Genomic DNA, 23,050 nt, shown 5'->3' on the forward strand with positions numbered 1-23,050 from the left:
AGATCTGGAAGGAATGTCATGCATACACACCAAAAGATTATAGATGCTTCCTCAGGAAGTGACATGTTTGGTGAGTTTTTGCACTGACAACATTCTATTTGATCACCAATTAATTAATTCAATCTGCAAACAATCCTTGGAAATGATCACCTTTCCACCTTCTGCACCACTGCTTCCCTCCCCAACCCTCCTATACTCTAATTGGTCTGCAGGTATCAGCTGAGACATATTTTCCATAAAGCCCTCCACAACCCTCCCTCCAAATACTGCATCAAATGTTCCGTCTATGTGCCCCTCACTTTGTGCCCTAACCCTATGTCCTAAAATTGTGAAGGTAATATAATTTATCATCCAAATTGAGACTGTCCCAGATAGGTGGGAATAGGTAATCATTTTAACAATCATGAGATTTACACCATAATAAAACCACTAGTCTCTCTCCACAACTAGATTCTAGTAAACCCCTTGAAGCTGTGGCCTATGCCTTGTCCACCACTCCGTCCTTCCTTGGTACCTGGCATAGAGCCTGGTACCAAGCAGATGCTTAAATGTTTCGTTGAATTAATGAATAAATGTGCTTAGATGTACCAAACACAGTTCTATGTATTGAGCATTTTAGTCTTTAGAAATATAATCCTGTTGATCTGGTCGCTATATTGTTGAATATCATTATCATTGAAAATTTGCTTATATGATTGCTTATTACATAAAAGGAAGGGAAGAGGTTAGAACTCCCTGACCATGAAAGTCACAGGCCAAGAAGGACTTCCACAATCCTCATGGTCATCCAAGAGCTGCCTCCTCTTTCACATCTACAGCCACGTAGGTCCTGTGAATCTTCCTTTGTACCCCCTGCCCTACTCACCTCTTCGCTTTGTCCTGTTTGATAAATAGGCTTCCTAATTGGTCTCTGCCTAGGGCATAATTAGCATGCAGAAACAGTTACTAAGAAAAATGAAAAGTTCTCTTATCATTCAGATTTCTAGGTTTCTAATTCAACACATTGACTGCTTGCTCCCAAGTATTTAAACATGAAAGTTGGCAGACTTTCACCTGGAACTACCCTTTCTCAATTGTTCCAGGTTCCATTTTTTTCACATTACCTAAACTGATAACTGTGCCATCATCCCCCTCTCTCAGCCCCTCCCAGCTCACAGAGCTTGTTCCCACCACTCTCCCAATCCAGAACAGCCTTCCCTTTTCTAGCCACATACCTAAATCTTACTCATTCCATAAAGCCCAGTCTGTGACAAGGTCTTCTGAAAAGACCCGCTTTGACAGAAAGAATCTATCTTTGAACTCCTGTAACATTGACTTGGCTCCACTCTTGTACTATGTATTTGCTTTTCAGTCATATAACTTGTCTTCCTAAATGAATTATTCTAAATCCCTGCCATGTAAGAATATTTATTATTTTTCATTTATTATTTTGCTAGCACTATCCTACATGAAAGATTCAACAAAGACTTCATTCATTTATTTTTGTTCCTCAGTCTTGGCGTTCTGAGGAAACAGGAAAAATAATTCCCACCACACACACCCAGGGAAGTGCAAGGCAGTATAGTGCAGTGATGGGGTCTAGAGACGAACCTGCTTGCTTCAAAATTCTGACTCTACCTGCCACTTACTGCATCTCGGGCAAGTTCATTTAATCTCTCAGTTCCTAATCTCTCAGCCACATTCATAACAAAAGACTGATATCTCTCTCACAGAATTGTTGTGAGATTTCACAAACTAATATAAGTTATGTGCTTAAAATGGGAGCTGGCAAGATACAGGCAATGTCTGAAGTCTAGATATGAAGTGTCCTACTTTCTGACATAATCCAGCAGGTTACACTAAGTGGAGATGTGAAGCATCTGTGGAGGAAGGACATATACCAGGATCTGCATTTACCTCCATTTACTTCTGAAGCCACTTGTTGACTCAAATTCAATGTCCTGAGAACCAGTAACTCCAGACCCCCTCAACCACTAGCAGGGCATTCTCCACAAGGTCAGGAATAAGAAGGCTTACAGGGTCCTAGGGTCCTCACAGAGAGTGCCTGCCACCTTCAGAGAACCTTTGGAGCCATTCATCTGGAAAGGAATTCCATGAATAGGAGCAACCCAGCCCCATGGGCAGGAGCTCTGTTCCCACCATTCACTGCTAAGTGCATGCCTATTCAGGCACCAGAAGCCTCTCGTCCTTTCTCCCTTGGCCCATTGACTCCAGAGGCCACACTACCACGTAAGTGAGAGGCTGTGGAACCAGCTAAATCTGAGCTAAAATGGCAATTGTTGGACACTCTGAAAGCGAGGACAAGGAAAAGAAGGGACCCTGCTCCTTGAATTTCTTAAAGAATCACCATAAATGCAGCCAACCCAGGATAATTGCAGAGCTGATTATCCAGCATATGAGTCAGGCATGCCTATAGCTGCTTATCACATCCCCCTTCTCTCCTTTTCATCCTTGGCAGCTGGCAGAGGTGAGAGGGAGAGGTGCTGCTCCTAAAATGAGATACTTTTGCTCTTAATTAAAATCTAACGAAACTCCAATTACAGGTTTCAGGAATGGAATGGGCCCCGGAATGATGGACTTAATTAACCCAAACTTTCCTCCTCTTCCCATCAATACATAATAATCACAAAGGAGCAGAACATTTTGAACAGCGTCAGGCAAATCGCCAAAGAGCGAAGGGAGGCAGCAAACTGATGAGAGGCGGGAGTAGGGAGCTATTTTTAATAGTACGGCTACATTTTCTAATAATGTTTTAACCTGCTTTAAAATAACTGTGTTTGCATAATGCTAGCAAGAAGGGGGGTGCAGAGGAGGAAATAAGCAGAGGCCAGTGGGGCAGGGGCAGCCTCTGAACAGGCTGGAGTTTCCCTCCCTGTGTGTGCTTCCAATGACCTGCTGGGAGCCCCTTGGGTCCTATATTGTACTGGTGAGTGATGCCCTGCACAGGTTAGCAGCATTGGTGTAAGATTCAGAGAAGGGGACATGGCCAGAGAAACAAAAAATCATCTACACAGACCTCAAAAATTCTGTTCAAAAGAAAAAGTACTTTTAAAAATGGCATCTATGACTTTTGGAAAGTTAATTTGAGTGTCACTGATAAGAGAGAGCACTGATAAGAGACACAAGAAGGAAAAGATGATGGAATTCTTTCAATTTATGTCAATGGTGAACATTTGGACCTAGGGCTTACTGTGTATGTTAGGTATACATATGGTCTGATTGTGGAGATCATGCCATCTGCCCTGGGGAAGTCGAAGGAATACTATGAACATGTTAGCAGTGAACTCACAATAATTCCCTGAATATAAAAGGAAGTCTCGGTGCTCTGTCCCTCCTAGAGTTTACTACAATGTCCACACCCAATCTTACAAGTGACCTGCACCGGAAAACAACTATTAAATCCCAATTGAAGGCACACGTGTGTTCATGTTTGTCCATGAAACTTTCGGGGGCAGATGAGCCATCGCTGCCCCTCCATAGCTCTGCACCAGTTGTCCCTGGAACCCTGCAGACAACACTTATATTGAATGATCCTGCACTGTGGCTCTTTATCCATGTTTCACTGCCCTTACTGGGGTTTTAGAAATATGGAGGGCAGAGATCATATACTACGTATGTGTCTTGGCAAGGAACCTAACTTCACTATGCTTCAGCTGTCACCACCTCTCAGATGGAGATAAGAGAACTCACGTATGTAGGGCTGTTTTATGAATTAAACACATTAATACATACAAAGCATTTAGTCAGCAGTGGCTATTACTATAATATTTTTTCTCAAAAGTTCATGGGACAGAATTCATTTCTTTAATGAATGAATGAAGACATTTAAAAATCAGTGTGGACCCTAGCCAGTATCATAACTTTTCTCAGAGAAAGATCCATAAATGTTACATGGATTCAAGAGACTGCTACATAGAAAATGGCCTGAAAAATAGGGGGGAAAATGTTTGAAGAGGGTTCACACCTCAGAATAGAGGTGAAAGCCAGGGAGTGTGAAAGGAAGCAAACTTCACAAATCTCCCCACTTGAGAAACTGTGGCCAAGTAGTCAAGCTTTCCAAACTGGAAGTTTGCGGCTCGGTGCTCATTCCACTGGCTCTTCCACTGGACATCCCAGCCTCTTGTGAGCACAACCCTATCATCGATTTTGTCCTTGCATTATATATGATGTGTCTTTTGTCACGTGCATCCTGTAGTTTGCTTCCCACACCAAGGCATCCAAATCCCCTTTGCTATTCCTTCCACCTCTCCATGGCCTCTCTCTCCCCAGACCTCATTTCCCATTAGTCTCCCTGACGCTGCCAGCAGACCATTCCAAATCCTCCTCTGCTTCAGGACAAAAGCTGCACAGATGTGGGGAGAGTTGGCTCTGGGAACTCTAACAGCACCGTCATCCTGTCCCAGCGGGATGGTGGTCGTTTCTCTCGGGGACCAGAGGCAGAAAAAAGGGGGGTAAAAAAAAAGAAAGACTAGAGACAGAAAAAGAGAGAAGGCAAAATAAGCCATTGAAATCAAAAAGGAAATGCATGAGTGAGATTTCTATCGGGACCCACGGTAGGGGGGCAAAGGGGTGGGAGTGAGGAGAATAAAAACAAAGGAGCAAAATGTGCGGGGTGGTAAAAGACTAAAACAACACAAAAGTGCCTCTCGGAGGGGTATGAGGAGGGAGGAGGGAGTGAGTAGAATATATGGTTGAAAGGAGCTGAAAAGCAGGAACCGCTGGGGGACCCTGGCTGGGACCCCTCGGCGTCCTTCCCTCTCCACCGTGTCCCCATGGAATTTTAGCTCTCTTCCCCCTCCATTCTCCCTGCAACCCTCCAAATGCCCCCAATTCCAGCTTTGCATAAAGGAAAACAGCAGGTTGTATGTTTGAGAGAAAGTCCCAAAGAAGATGTGGGACAGAAAAAAAATGCAAGCCTCCTGTGGCTTTTCAGAGTGTACCCCATACCCCTGCCCTTCGCCCCCCAGCCTGGCTTTCAAAGAGTGCTTAGAAGAGAAATGCATTGCTGAATGTGGAGTCTGGGAGAACAAGTAATGTCTCAGGCTCCTGTTGGGGGTAGGGAGGGTAGGGGGGTTGCCCTCCTGACTGTGGACCACTGCTCACCATAAACAACCAGTGAGGAGAGAGGCCAAGCAGAGGAGAGAGAGGCTCCCACCTGAGCAAGGATGCGAGAAGCAAACAAGCCAGCTCCCTCTCAGGCACCTTGGAGAGAGCCCACCAATTTCTGGGGAACCCTGGTCAGGACGGCATCTTTACAGTCAGGTCTATGAACAAGTTTTACGATTTATATCATATGAAGCCCCAGGAAAGACTTAAACCAAATTAAAAATAAATAAATAAACTAAAACTTCAAAAGATTTGCAGCATTCGAAATTGGAAGGAATGTCCATCTCCATCTCTGGCACAGTGTAAAATTTTAATATTTTTCCATTTCCATGAATTCATGTTGATCAGACATGTTGACCACAAATCTGATGCTGGTTTATAAATATGTCGCCACGGTCTGATGTACATCCTGACTCCCAGCCTCATTGAGGCCTCTTGGAAAAGGCTATTTTCCTTGTCAGACCAAGGGGATTCCATCACGTGAAATTAGGAGAGATGATTTCACTGAGCAGGGGTTACATTAAAAGGATTGCAACAGAGCAGAGAAAGGGTCATGTTTCCCATGTGCTTGTCCCTGCCTTCAAAAACACTATAATTTACAGAGGTTCCTATAATTTAAAAGAGACAATTTTTTTTTTTTTACAAAAGTAGTTTACAATCTCAACATGCACAGGCTAATAGAAATTGTTATCAGCGACTAAAGATGTCAAAACAAACAACAATAATAAAAACAGGTAAGCAGATGCACTTAGCTCTTGGGGAAGCTGCTGACTTATTAGGCTGGCTACGTCAAAAGACTTACCTGCATATACCTAAATATGTTGGAATAGTGAGGTCTACGTTAAGGCTAAAATTGGCAGGGCCTATCAGGTTGATAAATGCTAATTTCAATAAAAACATCAACTGCAATTCAGTTTCCATTATTTGACTATAGTGCTGAAAGGTTAAAAATTGCCATCCCTCAGAACTGCAGTGATTCTTGGACTGGATAGCATAATAAGATTTTATTTTCAAACAGAAAGATGGAGCGTGCCTCATAACTCCAGTCTCTCCTCAGGTATGAGAGATTCTGATGAGGGGGGCCGGGAATCAGATGCCTCCCGTGACCATGGGAACTACATGCCTGTGAGGGAAGCAGAGGTGAGTGTTTCTCTCATTATCGTAAATATGACAGTAACTAATTTATAAAATCTAATCCCCACAGAAAGCTGGAAAAATAAACATCCTCCTCGCCCCAAATTAACAGATTGCTTTGTGTCCTTGGTTTTGATAGAGAGCTGTATTGTGTGATTCACCTTTGCCAGAGATGCTGGCGATGGAAGAGAAATGAGTTTAGCATTGGAACATCAGGCTTTGGTTACAGCACTAAGAGACTAACAAACCAGCTTGATTTCATGCCAGGCAAAGTATGGGTGCACCAGTCCATGGGGGGGGGGCTGTTAGAAACTGCAAGCTTGTAGAGGCACTATTATTTAGGGCAATGGAAAGAGTAGCGGGGAGATGAAGAATCTATGGTTTTATTTTTTTATTTTTTTTTTAAATCTATGGTTTTAGACTCATGTCATCTCATGCCTCATCACTCATGCTCCTGGGATATGCAACTGAGGAGAGGCATTGTGGTTTTGTTTTTAGTATAAGTACGTCCCAAATATTGCATGGGTCATACTTATGCTTAAAAAGGGGGAAACTGGTGTTTTGGCAGAAGCTGCAAATTAAAAGAATTATTGTTGCTAATCAACCTTAGGACCCAGAACCAAAGGAAAATGTAGAAGCTGAGGTCCAGGGGATTTCCAGGTGAGACAGTAGTTCAGGATATGGAGAAAGTAAGCTCATCATTTTCAACTGAAGAAAATAGAGAGTAAGGGAGAGCGGTAGGGTAAATCTGGCCACAGATTATTTGCAGCTCCTTTCATGGGTTGGTGGGGGCCATTTTGCCCTCCTTTGCCTTAGGGGTAACTCTGTGACCTATTTCAGCTAACAGAATGCTACAGAAATAATGCAGAACTTTCCAGCCTGGCCTCAAGGACATCTGGAAGCTTCTATCCTCACTTTCCTGGAACCCTAGGACTATCATGCTGTGAAGAAGCCTGGGATAAAAGAACAGGTAGAGAGAGAGGCTCAAGTGTGCTGGCCATTCCAGCCATCTTAGCTGAGACCCCCAAATATGTGGGGGAGTCTGTCTTCAATACAGACTCAATTACAGTTGCAGCTCCCTACAGCCTCATGAGTGAGATCAAATGAGACCAATAGGTAACTGATACAGAGAGGTTTTCAGAACTATGGGTGTATGTGGGGGTGGGGGAAGATGCTAGCTCTTCAGGAGAGGTAAAAGAGAGAGAGAGAGAGAGAGAGAGAGATCCTAAATTGCGTTAGCACTCAAAAAGATGGCCAGTGTCTCACCTAACTCGAGAGAGGATCTGTGGGTATTGAACCACTTAAAGTATGCCAGCAAGCATTCAATCTCATTGGGTAAAGGACAAACTAGGAAGAAATGATTGAAAAGGTCAAGAAGACAGCAATCAGGAGTACTTTAACTAGAGCTAAAGAGGAATAAACTGACAACATGTATAGCTAAAGCTCATCTCCATTTTGTATGGTAGAAATCCTGAGATCTTTTTTTCTTTCTTTAAGATTTTATTTATTGATTTGAGAGAGAGCAAGAGACAGAGACAGAGCACAGGCAGGGGGAGGAGGCAGAGACGGAAGGCAGAGTCCTTGAGGCCTTGAGCAGGGAGCCTGATGATGATGACAATGACTTCGGCCTCTATTCTAGGACTCTGGGATCATGACTTGAGCCAAAGGCAGCTACTTAATCAACTGAGCCACCCAGGTGCCCTGAGATCTATTCTGTTAAGAGAAAAATAATCATAAAAGCTCTGTGACTGTATGTGTTGTCTCTGGGACTGTTTTCTAACATTTGGTTTTACCTCTCACCAGCTTTTGGAGAAGTCACTGTGGGAAAGAGAAAATACCTATGCCTTTTTTTTTTCATGAAGGAGGTAAGCAGAACTTATGCCACCATTGCTAAGTCTTGCCCCTCTTCCCCAAGTGCTTTTATTGCAATGGGTAGAATGGGCAGGGGAATGGGAGATGAAAAGATGCATACCCCAGACACAGCACCAAGAATACAGCTTACCACCTAGGCTTTCCAGGGTAGACAGACTTGGAACTGTCCAGCCCAGCCTACAAGGGGGAAAGAAATGGTCAAATGATCATTAACCTGCTTTAACACACTTTCCTTTCCTTAAACCATTCTTTCCATCGTAACTCCAGCCAAGGGTTTAAGCAAAGTCATCACAGGGGGAAGGAACTGAAGTCAAAGCAAGGTGAGTCAAGCGTAACTGACAGTCTAATATCTACCTTACAAGGTCTTTGTAAGGATTAAATGATAGGATGTTTAGTATAAGCATCTGAAGTATAATAAGTGTGCGACAAATAGTAGCTGTGTTTTCTACCTGCGGCTTTACAATAGGACTTAAAACATCTATAAAGAACTGTTTTCAATTTAATTCTGCATATGATTATATATTTTTTAACCTCCAACTGCCTGAAAATAGTGACTGTATTGTGTGTGTAGTGTGTGTGTGTGTGTGTGTGTGTGTGTGTGTACACTGGTCTATAATAGGTAGTTCCTGTTGGGCACTCTACAAATACTTGTTGAATGACTAAAAGACACATTTGTGGAACTGAATAAAAGAGGAGCAGGGCACCTGGGTGGCTCAGTTGGTTAAACATCTGACTCTTTATTTCAGCTCAGGTTATGATCTCAGGGTCGTGAGACTGAGCTCCACACTGGGCTCTGTGCTGAGGGTGGAGCCTGCTTATGATTCTCTCTCCCTCTCTCTCTACCCCTTCCTCCTCTGCTCATGCATGCATGCTCTCTCTCTTTCTCAAAAAAAGAAAAAAAAAGCGGAGCAAAAGGAATGTACCTTTCTACTAATATGCTTACTTACAGCCTGAATCTGGATTTCACAGCCTCACTGCTAGGGCTCATAGAGTATCTTCTAGAATCTCTGTGTACCTGCATCTAGCAGAGCTAGAGGCTGCTCCAATCCCCCCCCCCCCAAAAAAAAAGAGCCAAGCCAGGCAGAGTTTTTCCTTTACTCCTGTTCTTAATTCCTACAAACACTATAAACATGGGAAGTTGAAGGTATTGGTCATGATTTGTTATCCATCCATGTGCTTATGCCTCTAAAGGGCCATGAGAGAATGATGCCACCATTGCATCTTCCATGTATGTGCTACTTCCAGCAAACATCTAAGTACAGAAGACATGAGAGTACCAGATGTTTTCAAAGAGAGTGAACTATGGCTTAAACTGAAATGATGAATGACATTCAGACCAAAAATAAAAAGAGAGAAGCCAAAGAGCTAGAAAAATACGGGTTCATGTAATCCTCAGAATGCTCAGCGATGAACATGGATTTGGTACCTGGTCCCAACCAGGCAACTTAAAGCTCTTCCCCCGAACAATCCAGCATATTCTGTAAGGACGCATTTGTTCTTGTCTTTTTTACCAATCAGCTCAACAATATCCTGCAAAGACTTTGCTATGAAAATTATTTCTAGGAGTTGTTTGGTTCTGGTGAGGAACACTTCTGTCTGCCGCACATAAGCAAGGAGGTGTCAGCTGTAAGTTGGGGAGCATTTCTACTGTTCTGAAGATAGCCTGAAGTCAACTTAGAAAATTCAGTGACTTCCTGGATAAGTGACCCTTGGTTTACTGTGCCTACTCACCGTGGTCCAGGATATATTTTACGATCTCCCCGTGGCCAGTTTTAGCTGCATGGTGAAGGAGGGAGCAGTGGTCCGGCCCCTGGATCAGCAGACTGCCTCCATTTTTATAGCTTTCCATTAGCTGAAAAAGAAACATAGGAAAAGCAGCTCAAGCAGAGTCCGGAACCAGGGAAATAGTTAACCGGTGATAAAATAAGAGTAATGTAGCAAACCACAAATGTTTCTGGCCTCAGAGGACACAGAAAAGTCAAAGAGATGAAGTAACACTCCTGGTCTGTGTTAGCACTCAAGGAGATGGCCAGTGTCTCCTCTCACTCCAGAGAGGGTCTGCGGGCACCAAGCAGCCAAGCAAAACTGAAAATGTGCTGCCTTAGTTATTTCTTTTCTGTTTGATGTCTTTTTCTTTTCTGGGCACTGGTCTCTGTCCCAAGAGAGCAGCAAAGAGGAAAAAAAAATGCTTTCCTATGTTGGCTTTGCTTTCTCTTGAGTGAAAGAGTAATTAAGGCTGGAGACAGGAATAGCTTGGTGTCTGGTAGCTAAGCTCCTTTCCTAGCCTAGGGTTTCTCTTCAAACTCTAATGAACCTAGCTACCAAATACAGAAGCTGCCTCCCATTTTCCCATGGGAGATGGTGGCACACGTGCGTGCAGCATACACAAGCACACACATGTATGGCCTCTTTCTTCTCCAACTCTGCAGCCCAGCCTGCACGCCTTCCATTAATCATCCAACCTATACCCAATCAGGCTAGAGACAATCCACGGGAGGAGAACCAGAAGGATTCAGAGAATGTTGCAGGAGAAACCTAAAACACCCGTATTACGAGAACAGACTGGAAAACAACCAACAGATTTTGCAGCCTGAGAACAATGTGGCAAAAAGAGGATGCAGTCTCATTTCATGAAATACTGAACATTACAGAAAGTGGAAATGGGTTCCTGTTCTCCAAACTGTGGAATAGCAGAACAAAAAAGAGTCTTTCTGGAACTTCTAAGAAGTAGTTTTAGGACAAAGAAGAATAAAGTAACCCAGCAGGTGCTAAGCAAAAGGAATGTATCTATCACCAAGAAGTTAGATCGCACATTATATATAAAAAAAAAAAGTAAACATCTCCTAAGGTCAAAGAAAGTAAACATAGTTCACGATTTCACTCAGATCCAACCAGGGAACTGCCATGTGCCAAATGCCACTGGCCTCGAGAACTTGCAGTCTGTGGGGAGGACAGATGTCGAAGACAGAGACAGGAATGCAGAAGAACACAGGAGGCTATTACAGAGTGAAAAAAAAGGAGTCAGGGAAGACTTCCTTGAAAATAGTTCAAAAAAGAAGAGTTGAAAAGAAGTAAAGAACATATGGTGGCTTGTATCCGTCAACCACAGGACAGCAAGAGGTAGCTAATAGTTGTCCCTCCAAAATCTAAGCATATCCGGTACTGGTCAATAACAATCTTACAATGACACTCCCTTTCTTTATAGGCAGACCCACAAAGGATTTGCGCTTGATGGACTAGCACAGACTCAATCCATCAGGTGCTGGGATGTTGCCTTTCTGTGGGGTCTTTGGACAGTACAGACATTAAGTCAGTGCATGGGTATCTGACGCATCCCAGTTGCACAGAAGCCACTCCCAATACCCCTTGACACTGACTGCTTCCTGGGGTCTTCAGTTCTCTGCTGTCTGGTGTGTGCTCTCTCTCTTACAGACACATGCAATATTTAGTATTTATAATGCTTTCTGGGTGGGACAGAGAACCAGAAGAAGGCAGAAAAGAGGAAAGGAAAGGGGAAGAAAGACTTGGGAAGGAAAGAGAGAAAAAGGTGTAAGAAAAACTCTAAGTCACTATATTTCACCTCTCAATAAATAAACTTAAATAATTTCTTTTTCAAAAAAAGATTTTATTTATTGACTTATTTGAGAGAGAGAAAGAGAGCACAGAGGGAGAAGCCGACTCCCCACTAAGCAGAGAGCCTGATGCAGGGGCTCCATCCAGGGACCCTGACATCATGAGCTGAGCTGAAGGCAAATGCTTGACTGACTGAGCCACCCAGGTGCTCCACGGTGTAGTCATTTCTTAGGCACTTAGGAAAATGATTATAACAGAGAATGTAATAAGATAACCAACTGAATATAGCAATTGCTCATATTTCAAATAATTCTCTATTAAGCACAAAAAAAAGTGTGGTTGTATACCCAGAGACCTGAAAAATATGCTACTTAAATGAAAGGCACACACACAGTGAAATAAAAAGACTCCAAATTTACAGCAGCTTGCAAAATTTTTTTGACTTAGAAGCTCTGCAGAAGCAGGAATCCCATCGTAAGACTGCTCAAAGCATCTAATACAAGGCCTTGTGGGGAGTACAAGATAATATGGGTTCAATCCACTGCTGGCTGGACAACAGCATCAAACTCCCAGGTACGCTGCTTGGGGAATACTTTTCTTTTGTGGGTAACAGTTCCTCGTAACATTCTGCTCTAGACACTGCCACAGGCACCATTTCTAGGATTATGTGTCTAAAGATGGCAGTTTATCAAGATGCTTGCAACCTTCTCGCCATTTGTTTCCTATTAGTAACCTGTTAACACTGCAGCACAGCGGTTTCTCAGTTTATTCAACAGATGTGCTTCAAAGGAAATTGCAAGCAAGGTCAGTGCTTCTCAGCTCTCTTGTAAGGGTTTTGGTTTCCCGGTCTGCAATGGCACCACACTCCACAGGCTAATGAGTAAGGCAAGAGCCTCTGCCTCCATGCAGTTGCCTATATTATAGAGCAGATCAATGCCAGTGCGGGTTATACGGGGATATACAGGCCGTCATGGGTCCCAACGCCTGAAAATGATGTGAGACCAAATATAGCTTTTAGGATACTCGTGGACTATACTATAGTTTATAACAAATATTTGCATCTCCACTATGTTTATTTAAAAAACACAGACTAACACCACTAGGTAGCATTTTAGAGTCCCTTCTATATAATAAAAAGTCTTAAGAGCTTTACATGTGTTGTTACATTTGATCCTCACAATAAAGGAAAGAGGCACCATTATTCAATTTTACAGCTGAAGAAACTGAGGCACAGAGAGAATTAAATGATTATACAAGGTCACACATACAGTGAACGGCAGAGCCAAGATCTGAACCCAGGCATTCTGACTCCAGAATTTGCATTCCCTCTAGAGGCAGCAGTGACCACTTCCTTCCCTCCGAACTAAGAAAATATAAGCCTGAATTCAAGTATTCGAGGGAGACAAAGTGTGTTCTTTTGCTTACTTGTTATTCTCAACATACAAAACTGTAATACTGTTGGAAGCTGTAAGCTCTGGCCTGGGTAATGTATTTCTGGGTGTTGTCCAGATAATTTTTACAGATGCACTCATTTCAAGACCTATCTAAAAAGAAACCTTTAAATGTCAAATATCAGCTTCTAGAGAGCAGGGATTCCAGACACCCTGAACACTGCATCCAGGGAATGTGTGATCCATGTTAACTAGTTGAGGCAACCAGCATGGTACCCCTGCATACATTCTTCGCTGTTAGGAAATGTAGAGATGCTGTGAAGACTTCTCTGGCCCTCTCTGCCCAGTTCTCAAAAGAGCATCCTTCCCCTTTCAAGTCAGCTAGCACAGGCAGGGGGATGATAAATGACATATGAGAGATCATGAAAATTTGGTGAGAAACGATGTTAAAGTTCTTAAAGAATCACCAAAAGTTTGGGTAGGAAGATATCTTACCTTCATAAGATCACCAGCTATTACTGCCTGCAAAATTGCTGTGGAAGACAAAAGAGAGATGTCCCATTAGTAGAAGACCCTCTCATTAAAATACACAAAGGGCTGGATCCATATTTTGCAGAAATAGTCTACATTTGGAGCAGGAATCAGGGAAGGAGAAACATGTCAAAGGTTGAATCTCGCAACAGGCTAACGCCTTCACTTCATCCTTTTGCTACCCAGGTACCCATTCTATCATTCTAGAATCTACCCGAACACTCCTCATAAAACTTGGAGCTACAGAGGTTAGATTCAAATCTTAGCTCCAACACAAGCTGCGGGCAAATCATGGAAGCCCTCTGAGCCCGATTTCTACATCTATCAACCAGCAAGTCTAAATCTTACAGAGTGACTGAAATGATGGATGAAATCACAGGGATTTCTCAACTCATCTACTGAGGCGGGTTGGGTGCCTAATCATGATCGTTTCTGCTCCCTTCTTTCCAATTCCTTTCGCTTTGTCCTCTTGGGGTCCTATAAATCACTAGTAATTTTGCTCTATAGTGAGAAACAAACTTCTACTGTTATGGAAATGAAGAGGACTGGAGGTAGTGAGGAGGGAACATGTATGCTTCATTATGTTCTACGGAAAATAACCATGTGGTCAGCATCTATCCTGATGACTCTTGTGAAAAGAACTCTAAAAGTCTTAGGAAGCCTAAACTAATTGTAAAGATATGTAGCTCCAGGGGCAAAGAATCAAAGTGGACATACAAGTCACTTGGGAGGTAGAGGAGAAGATAGAAGGGGGAGCTGGTGAGAGAGGGCAGGATTTGGAAGCATCTAATGACAGTGATGTCTCCTGAAGGGAACATGTGCATTGGAATAGAAATGGTCCCTTCAGAAAAAAGTATTTAGATTCTAGAACTACTGAAAACATAGATGATCTTAAGGCTTGAACAACACAAAATTTTAGAAGAAAGTAACTTGAATTTTATTTTTCAAAGCATCATTTTATTTTTTATTTTTACTTTTTTAAGACTTATTTATTTTAGAGACAGAGAGCATCTGCAGGAGGGGCGGAGGGAGAGGGAGAGGGAGAGAGAGAATCTCAAGAAGAGTCCCCAATGAGTGCAGAGCCCAACGTGGGGCTGATCTCATCACCCTGGGATCATGACCTAAGCCAAATCAGGAGTCGGACACGTAACTGACTGAGCCACCCAGGAGCACCACTGCGGTGCCTTTTCACAACAGTATAAACTTGATAGCCTATAAAGACTATTTACTTTTCTTTTCTTCAGGCCTCCCAGAGCCTTGTGGAGCTTTACAGGGGGGACTCCCAGAGGGCACTGCACAGAGGCCGGGGTTGGACACAGGGACTTGCATTATGGTGACAACCGGGCCCCTTACTTGCATGCACATGCTTTCTCTCTCTCCATAAATAAATAAATAAATAAATAAATAAATAAATAAATAAATCCAAAAAAGGCACTGGATTGGAGTCTAATTCTAATCTCTAACTTAGCAGACATGTAAGTTTAACAAGTCAATGTTTATGAACCAACTTTCTTAATTTTTAAAATAAAATTAATAGCTGTCCTGTTCATCTCTCTATAGCAAGAACAAAACCAACAATGAAAGCTTTATAATTTTGAAACAGTAGAGTGCCCATTTTTTCAAGATTATATTGAAACATTTTCCAGAAGTCAAGAGAAAAGGGGGAGAAAAGAAGAAAAATGAATTCATTAATTTAAAGCCTTTGTGTAATAAAATTCGGTGCATATAAGCAACAAATCAAGACAGTAAAGACAGTCTATTGAAGGAGCACCAGGAAGGGAAGAGAGAAAAGGAAAAGGAAGGGAAGGAAAGGATGAGAGAAAGAACAGAAAGAACGAAAAATATTAGGAGTCAGGGGAAAGCTTATTGATTAGCTGTGGAGTTCAAAGATTTCTTGGATGAAGCCTAAGCCAACTTTTCCATGGTAAATGGGATTAATTAGCAAAGAAGATTTGGAACATCCTGGCAAAACAAAGGGAGGATCTGAACAAAGACATGCAAATTAAGTTGTATTATCTAAGGGAACCCGCAAAGAGCTGTATATTATCCTCCCTGAGGTGGAGAGTGGTCTCAGGTAAGGTGCTGCAGAGTCAGAGGAATCCCCCACCCAGTGAGCACCTCTTCCGTCTAGATAAGGCACTTGGAGTTTATCCTGCAGGTGGTGAGAAACCACTGCAGAGGCAAAAGTAAAGCAGGGAAGCATATAAATGTCAACCATGCCAGTTCAATCCCACCCTTCTCCTCCCGGAAAGAGAGTTATGACCTGTTCCCTGCTCACTTTCTCCAGATTGCCCATATTATAGCCTCTTTAAATGTCTACCCCAACATTCACAAGCACTGCTATGTTTGTTGGTTTCCAGCTGCCTTGTGGGTTAAAGTCTCCATGAACAGGTAGAGGATCATATAACAGAATCATAACCACAGATAATTTCCAATTGTACTGGAGACGGAAAGCGGGGATATTTATTTTTAAGTCAAGCAATACACCCAAGGGTTGCTATTATGCAAACATTATTAGGCTCAAGGCTCACTTCTTTCTCTTGATTAATGTCCTTCCCCATGAACACTGTTGTTTAAGATTTCCTCTGCATAAAGGGAGCGTGAACCTATTAGTATTCAACTCCAGAAAATAACCTTCTGGAAGATCAAGCTTTAAAAACAAATAATGAGTTGTTATGATTATAGTATTATTCTTTATTATTTCTTGAGCTCCAAGCTTGCCTTCCCGCCTTTTCCAAAACTCTTTCCAACTGGGGAAATCATGCTCCCAAATGCAAAGAAAGGAAGTCAAATTGCTGATGGGATGTAAATGAGTAGATGGATAGTAAGTTTCCTGGACAATTAAATCACAGAAACTTGTGTAGTTAGGCAGGAAACTAAGGGAGTAGAGAACTGAGAAGCTGGTCATTTTTAGAGCTTAGAAGTGGAATCATTAATTTGTATGAAATGGTTGATTTTTCCTTCAATGCTATGCCTTCCATTAAACTGCTATCCAGTAAATATCCTGGAGCTGAGAAGTCAGGACTGCCAGGAAGGAATCACTATCTTCCTTCTTCTTCTCTTTTTTTTTTTTTTTTAAAGATTTTATTTATTTATTCATGAGAGACACACACAGAGAGAGAGAAAGGCAGAGACACAGGCAGAGGGAGAAGCAGGCTCCATTCCATGCAGGGAGCCCCATCCCGGGTCTCGATCCCGGTCTCCAGGACCATACCCTGGGCTGAAGGCAGTGCTAAACTGCTGAGCCACCCAGGCTGCCCACTATCTTCCTTCTTGTCTCTCTCTTTGGCTTCGATTCCCAACAGTCTGGATATCCTCAGGAATCATGCATGAAGGAATAATGGCTACCCACTGGAATTAGGATAGGGACCAAAGAATCCACTGGGGGCACTGGCTGGCCTCCTGCTCCTGTGCCAGGCCCTGTTGGAGCTTTTGGGGATACTTCTGGACAAAACAAACTCTATCCTCTCAGGGAACTGGCTTTTGGCAAGAAGTCCAAACTACGAAGGGATACATCATAACTGAGTCAAGAACCAGACTGCCGGTTAGCACCATGAACTAGCTATAACCTTGCACAAGTTTACTAAACTTCAGTTCTCTTGTTAGAATAATGAAGATAAAGTCAGTTCCTTTGGGACTCTGCCTTTTAAATAAGCTCAAGGACCAGAGGATTTATTATGGTCTCCTGCATAGAACACTACGGAATACTAATGTTTTTGACCTCACTACACAGAAAAAGAACCATTTTTCACCTATGAAATGAGGTTAGATTAAGGCCAATTACAGCTGTAGAGTTTGGCATATGACTACTTCCAAAGGTATAGTTTAAGGTTGCAGTTTTTGCTATGCCATCAAAAATATTTAATATAAAGTCTACAAGACTTGGCAAAGCCACATATCTGAGTTCTCAATAAATCAGCTGAAATAACTACATCATATAGTCTCAACTCTGAACACTTATGTCTATTTAAAAAGTTTAATCTTTCATGCTGCTTCTCAGTCCTTAAATTAATATTCTATTTCCAAATTGCTTGTCACCTACTAATGACAGCAGCTGCTTAAATCTTTTTTAAAAAATTGTGGAAGAAAAAAATTAAAAGTACAAACAACCACCATAGAACAAAGAGTAGCTTGTAGAGCCCTGAGGTAGTGGGAGAAATCAGCTGATGCATAAATATATACCTGGCATAAATATATCACTGGCTTTGCCAAGTTCTGCATACTTTTTACCCCGAAATATTTCATCCACAAAGCAAGAAGCATATGCGAGAACCATTCCTTCAGCAGTGGTCATGTTCTATATTCCAGAGCTATTTGGGGCCCTAGCCTAAACTTCTCATTTCATAGATGAGAAAAATGGGCTTGAGAAGTAACTGGACTTTTGCAAGATCACACAGAAGGTCACACAGGTAGTTAGCAACCCAGATGACAGAGACTCTTATTTATTTATTTTTTTTATAGTTTCTTTAATGTTATTGTATCTGACCCCTATGTGAGAAGTCCTTCCACCATGCCATTTCCTCTTGAACTAGGATCAAGGTGGGCAAAAACTAAAGCAAATAACCCCTAATAAAAATTTCATGAATGCATCACATACAAAATGAAGTCAGTTTATCCTTTATGATCCAACTCTTTTTATGCTGACAGAGCCACTGAATAGAGAGGGCATGCAGGGCAGATATTGTGTTCACAGTCCTGTTAGTCTGATCATGATGGGCATCTTCCTACTTCCCCTTTATTCAAAGTTACTTATTGCATAGTCACAGATAGCTTGCATTGTCAGGTGCCCAAGAGCCTACTTCTTTCAGATACATATTTCTGCAGACCTTTTCCCATATTTTCCTTATCAGAAGCATTCTGTCCAATTTTTCTACTTTGTAAGCAGTCATGGGACATGAGCAACAGACCGTGAAGGCTTAGCTCCCCAAAATGGAATCTAGTATCATCATCAGATACAGCAAAGGTAACTAACACTCACTTAATGAATGGTATGGATAACTACTGTGAATTATGCTAATGAGGCATAAATGAGAAGCAGCTCATGAAAATGACTGTAATTAGTATTATTTTACATAGTCATACTCAACAAGATGAGGTGAGAGAACGGAGGAATTTGGTATCTCGAAAGACTCCTACATTTTAATATAAGTCTAGGGGAGGTTTTGACAACTGATAATAAGCTATGTGCCAAGTTATTTGTTAATAATTAAAATACTGGGGTTTTTAAATATATTGGAACAATTTCAAGATTATTCTTACAATGGTGCAAAATCTGTATCAGCTCTTTGTTATATAGTAACACAGAGCCGCATCATCCCAAAACACAGTGGCTTCAAACAAAACTATTATTTGTTTTGCTTAAAAATCTGCAACTTGGGCCATATTCAGCCATTAAGTTTGTCTCCCCTCCACCTGGCATCAGGTAGGGCAGCTCCATTGAGAGCTCAAAGATCCACTTTCAGGATGGTTACACATGACAGGTAAACTGGGTGCTGGCTCCAGCTGCTTTAGATCCTCAAGCATGACACTCCAGCTGCTTGGGCTTCCCCCTGAAATGGTGGCTGGGTTTCAAAAGCAACCATCCCAAGAAAGCCTCATGGAAGTCACCTTGCCTTGGAAATCATGTAGTGTCACTTCTGCTGCTACAGTCTTAAGTCTGCCCATATTTAAGAAGACACAGACCCCCACATCTCAATGAAAAGAATGTCAAAGTCATACGGCAAGAATAATGTGTGGGATGGGGAGATAATGCTGTGAATGTTTTTGGAAAATTCGGTCACATCATACGCTAGCATTGTGACAGGCCTTGATTAAGAGGGCTGACACTGACTTTTGGTTAGCATTGGGAAATGACCTTGAACCATAGCCTTTGCTACCTGTGTCATCTATAGTAGTGTGTTTTGCATACAACGTCATCTGTTTTAGGTCATGAATATCTCAGCAGAAAAATACAAAATGCTGCCAGCTGCTTATCTGAAGGATCAGCTTTTTGAAGCAGGAGGAAGAAAGGCAAGTAGAAGACACTGCAGACAAGTGTTTGTTGAGTTGAATTAAGAAGTCTATCTAAGGTAAGCTTTACCCTGAAATTCTCTTTAATAACCAGATGTAAAAAAAAAACAAAAAACAAAAAACAAAAAAACCCACCATCTCTCCTCTTTTTCCTCCTCCAGTCAAGCAAGGACTCACTCACCAAACTAGTCCCATATCCCTCACACCTGGCCTACCGGCTTCTCCTCCATTGCTGAGATACAGGGCAGAGGGCTCAGAGCACACATCTCCAGGATCTCCTCATCAATGGGATTACTCCATCAGCACATCTGAAGGCCATTAAATGCTACAATGGTCTAATATTCACCCACCACCTGTGCCAATGGCACTCAGAGTGTGTAACCATAGATGGGAGACTTAAATAGGTTTTGTTTCTCTCTAATGACAGAGTTAATCCTCAAATTGAATTAGTCCCTGCTAATTGAATGCATGAATGCATATGGGTTCTTTCCATCTGCTGCTGAGATCCTTTTGAAGCTACTATTGGCATGGAAGGAGTTTCCTGTTTGGAGAAAAAACAAACAGCCCCCTATCCAGTGTTCCCTCCTGGCAGAAAACTTCTACCTTGCTGCCAGAGGACGGGACGTGTTCCCTTCAGAAGTGGTTGGTTCCATTTCTCTTATTTCCCCCCTGGAATTAGCTATAAACAGTGAGGAGACCAGATGTCTCTCCCAAACACCCCATTTGTTTACCTGGGGTTGCAAAACTGTTCTCTGGTTGTTTCACATGTGTAAGCCCCATCTCTGCACTTAAGCCAAAAGCACAGGGGCTATGTTTTAACTGTTTTTTTTTTTCTCTTTGTTTTATCTACATTCCCTCTTTCAATAAAAGCTCTAGTACTAGAACTATATGAAGTGCTTAAGAAACACTTGGTTGATACTGTGGTCTGGTGATACAGTGAGCTATCATTCAATCTTCTTCCAACCCCCCTGAATCATGGAAGGCATTTTAAGGAATGGAAGCAAGCCCACTTTACTGGCCCCTGCTACACCTCGCAGTCAATTTTAGAGTTAAAAATATGTTCTTATCTTCTCAGGCATCTAATAGCGTTTATTAGATGCCATGAAACAACATCATAAGTATCTCAATGAACCAGGAATATTTATATTATGGGTCAAATCAGAGCCCTATGCTAAGCAATAGTTATTTCCTAGAACATCACTGGTAAGGTTTGGACTGGTGTAAAGAGAAATTTCATGGGTTAATTTGCTTTGAGCATTGGGCTAGAGAAGCCAAGTTCACAGGTCTTCCCCAGTCACGGTTTCAGACAGCTGTGTAAAATATGTGCCAATAGTCACAGGAGGGATGAGGCAGGTTCTTGAAAGTGCCTTCCTGAGAATCTATTAAACTCAAAATTAATATGTTCTCTAGTGATGATATATTAATCTTTGGATGTAGTCACCAACAGTTTTAAAAACATATAACATCACCTTCTAAAGTAATATCCAACCATTCCCTTAAAACTGGAAAAATATAAATTCTTTTTTACAGAATCCCATCAACTATTTTTGTTCAACAACTGTTAAGTCTCTACCAACAGGGAAGATTTTTTCATATATGTAAAGGGTTTTAAGCTGGTTACACCTTACTCAATTCATATTCGTGAACCCCATATAACCAGAGTCCACAATAACACTCTTTCTCCTTCACATTTGGATAAAGTGGTACATATTAAGATTCTTAGTAGGGGATCCCTGGGTGGCTCAGTGGTTTCGCGCCTGCCTTTGGCCCAGGGCGTGATCCTGGAGTCCCGGGATTGAATCCCGCGTCGGGCTCCCGGCATGGAGCCTGCTTCTCCCTCTGCCTGTGTCTCTGCCTCTCTCACGCGCTCTCTCTCTCTCTCTCTCCCTGTGTCTATCATAAATAAATAAAAAATAAATCTTTAAAAAAATAATAAAATTCTTAGTATATTAGAACCAATTTAGTGCTGTGAGAGATTTAAAAAAATTCTAGCACCCTCCAAAAGTCCTCTGCCTCTACAACCCCGAGAGAATTTAACTCAGGTTGATGAACTTTATTTTTGATTTCCCAGCATTATAGATGATAGAGCTATAATCCTGAGAGGCTAAGAGAAATGGAAGAACAAATAAGCAAAGTCCTCATTTGCCTCACAGGTGGGAGGAAGGTGCCAAGTACAAGTGGTGCTGGGGCTGAACTTGGTTCCTAATGACTCTCACCAAGGACCTTGGAGATTGCATCAGGGCCTTGGCTTCATCCCGCCTCTCAACATCAGGCCACCTTTCTCCTGTGATAGGTCTCCTTGAATTCATCTGATATATTGTAGCTGTGTCCTTCAGGACCTCTAAAAGGAACTTAGGTGGAATAGCTGCGCTCATATTTCATTCCATGATAGCCGCGAGCAGGTCTGACGTGGCCTGAAAGTGATGGATGGTTATTGGTTTTAACCAAACATCAAGACGGCATATGGGAAATGGTGTTTAAGGCCAGGATCCAAGTACAAATGAATGCGCTCTGGGGCTCAAAAAGATGACGGGTTTATAGGTCATCTGGTCATCGGAATGCACAGTAAGTAGCTTATCACTGTCTAGCAGCACACTGACCACTCTGTACGATGAAGGCCTTTTGAACTTAAAGGAAGAACAGGTTGAGCCCAAACACTCCTCCCTAGAACACAAGTAAAACCAGGGAGGGGTTAACATTGCAAAAGTCACTTTCAGGGACATCCAGCAGCAAAATGCACATATAGCAAAAGTGTCCAACTTTTTTTAAAAAAAGATAGTTTCTAGAACCTGCTCTCATGTATACTTGTAAATACAATTTGTACCTCTAATCAAGTTATAATAAAATGCTAATTTTGAACCTTCCCTGAATTAGCATAAGACAGATATGAACCAAAAGCACAGAAAACTTAAGCATTTTATTTCAGAGAAATGAACAGTAAACTTCAACTTTCACTTTGACATTATGCTAAGTTGACTGAAGCCATATCACACCTTAAAAGCAAGAATTCTAAAGTAAATGGTTAGTCCGGAAGCTTCCGAGGAAGATACAAAATAGAACAGGCTTCAGTGCATGAGCACATCTTCAATATTTACTCAAGAGCAGATTTTACCATCTAGTTGCCATGAAGAGAAATAAAAACTAAACCTTCGCTCTTCTTAAGAACTCATGTATTCTCAAGAAAGAGAGTCATCCATAAAGTAACACATGTATAATTACATATCTACTCATAGCCCCCTGACTGCTAAGGAAACAGAGTGGCATATGGAATGATTTCCTGGGAAAGTCATAAGAAATTGTGCAAAAAGGGAAGATCTGCCCTAGTAAAAAATAAGTAAGGGTGGAGGGTTTTCCCTGAAGAAGACTAGCTGGCATAGAGGCATGACGGAACAAGTGATAAATGGGTTCACTTGACTGAGTAGCATGTCTAGAAT

General features: G+C 41.9%; 1 protein-coding gene across 1 annotated transcript in view; it reads right to left on the reverse strand.

Annotated features, from left to right (window-relative positions):
* DGKI (diacylglycerol kinase iota) overlaps positions 1 to 23,050 on the reverse strand; it is a 341,172-nt gene that overhangs the window by 16,656 nt on the left and 301,466 nt on the right. The window contains exons 31-32 of the mRNA XM_072777355.1: positions 13,572 to 13,609; positions 9,844 to 9,964 (exon numbers count right to left, since the gene is read on the reverse strand). Of these exons, the coding sequence (XP_072633456.1) occupies positions 9,844 to 9,964; positions 13,572 to 13,609 (159 nt within the window). The remainder of the gene's footprint in view (positions 1 to 9,843; positions 9,965 to 13,571; positions 13,610 to 23,050) is intronic.

This window comes from Canis lupus, chromosome 15 (genome assembly GCF_048164855.1).
Source record: "Canis lupus baileyi chromosome 15, mCanLup2.hap1, whole genome shotgun sequence".
In the NCBI taxonomy this organism is placed as follows: domain Eukaryota; kingdom Metazoa; phylum Chordata; class Mammalia; order Carnivora; family Canidae; genus Canis; species Canis lupus.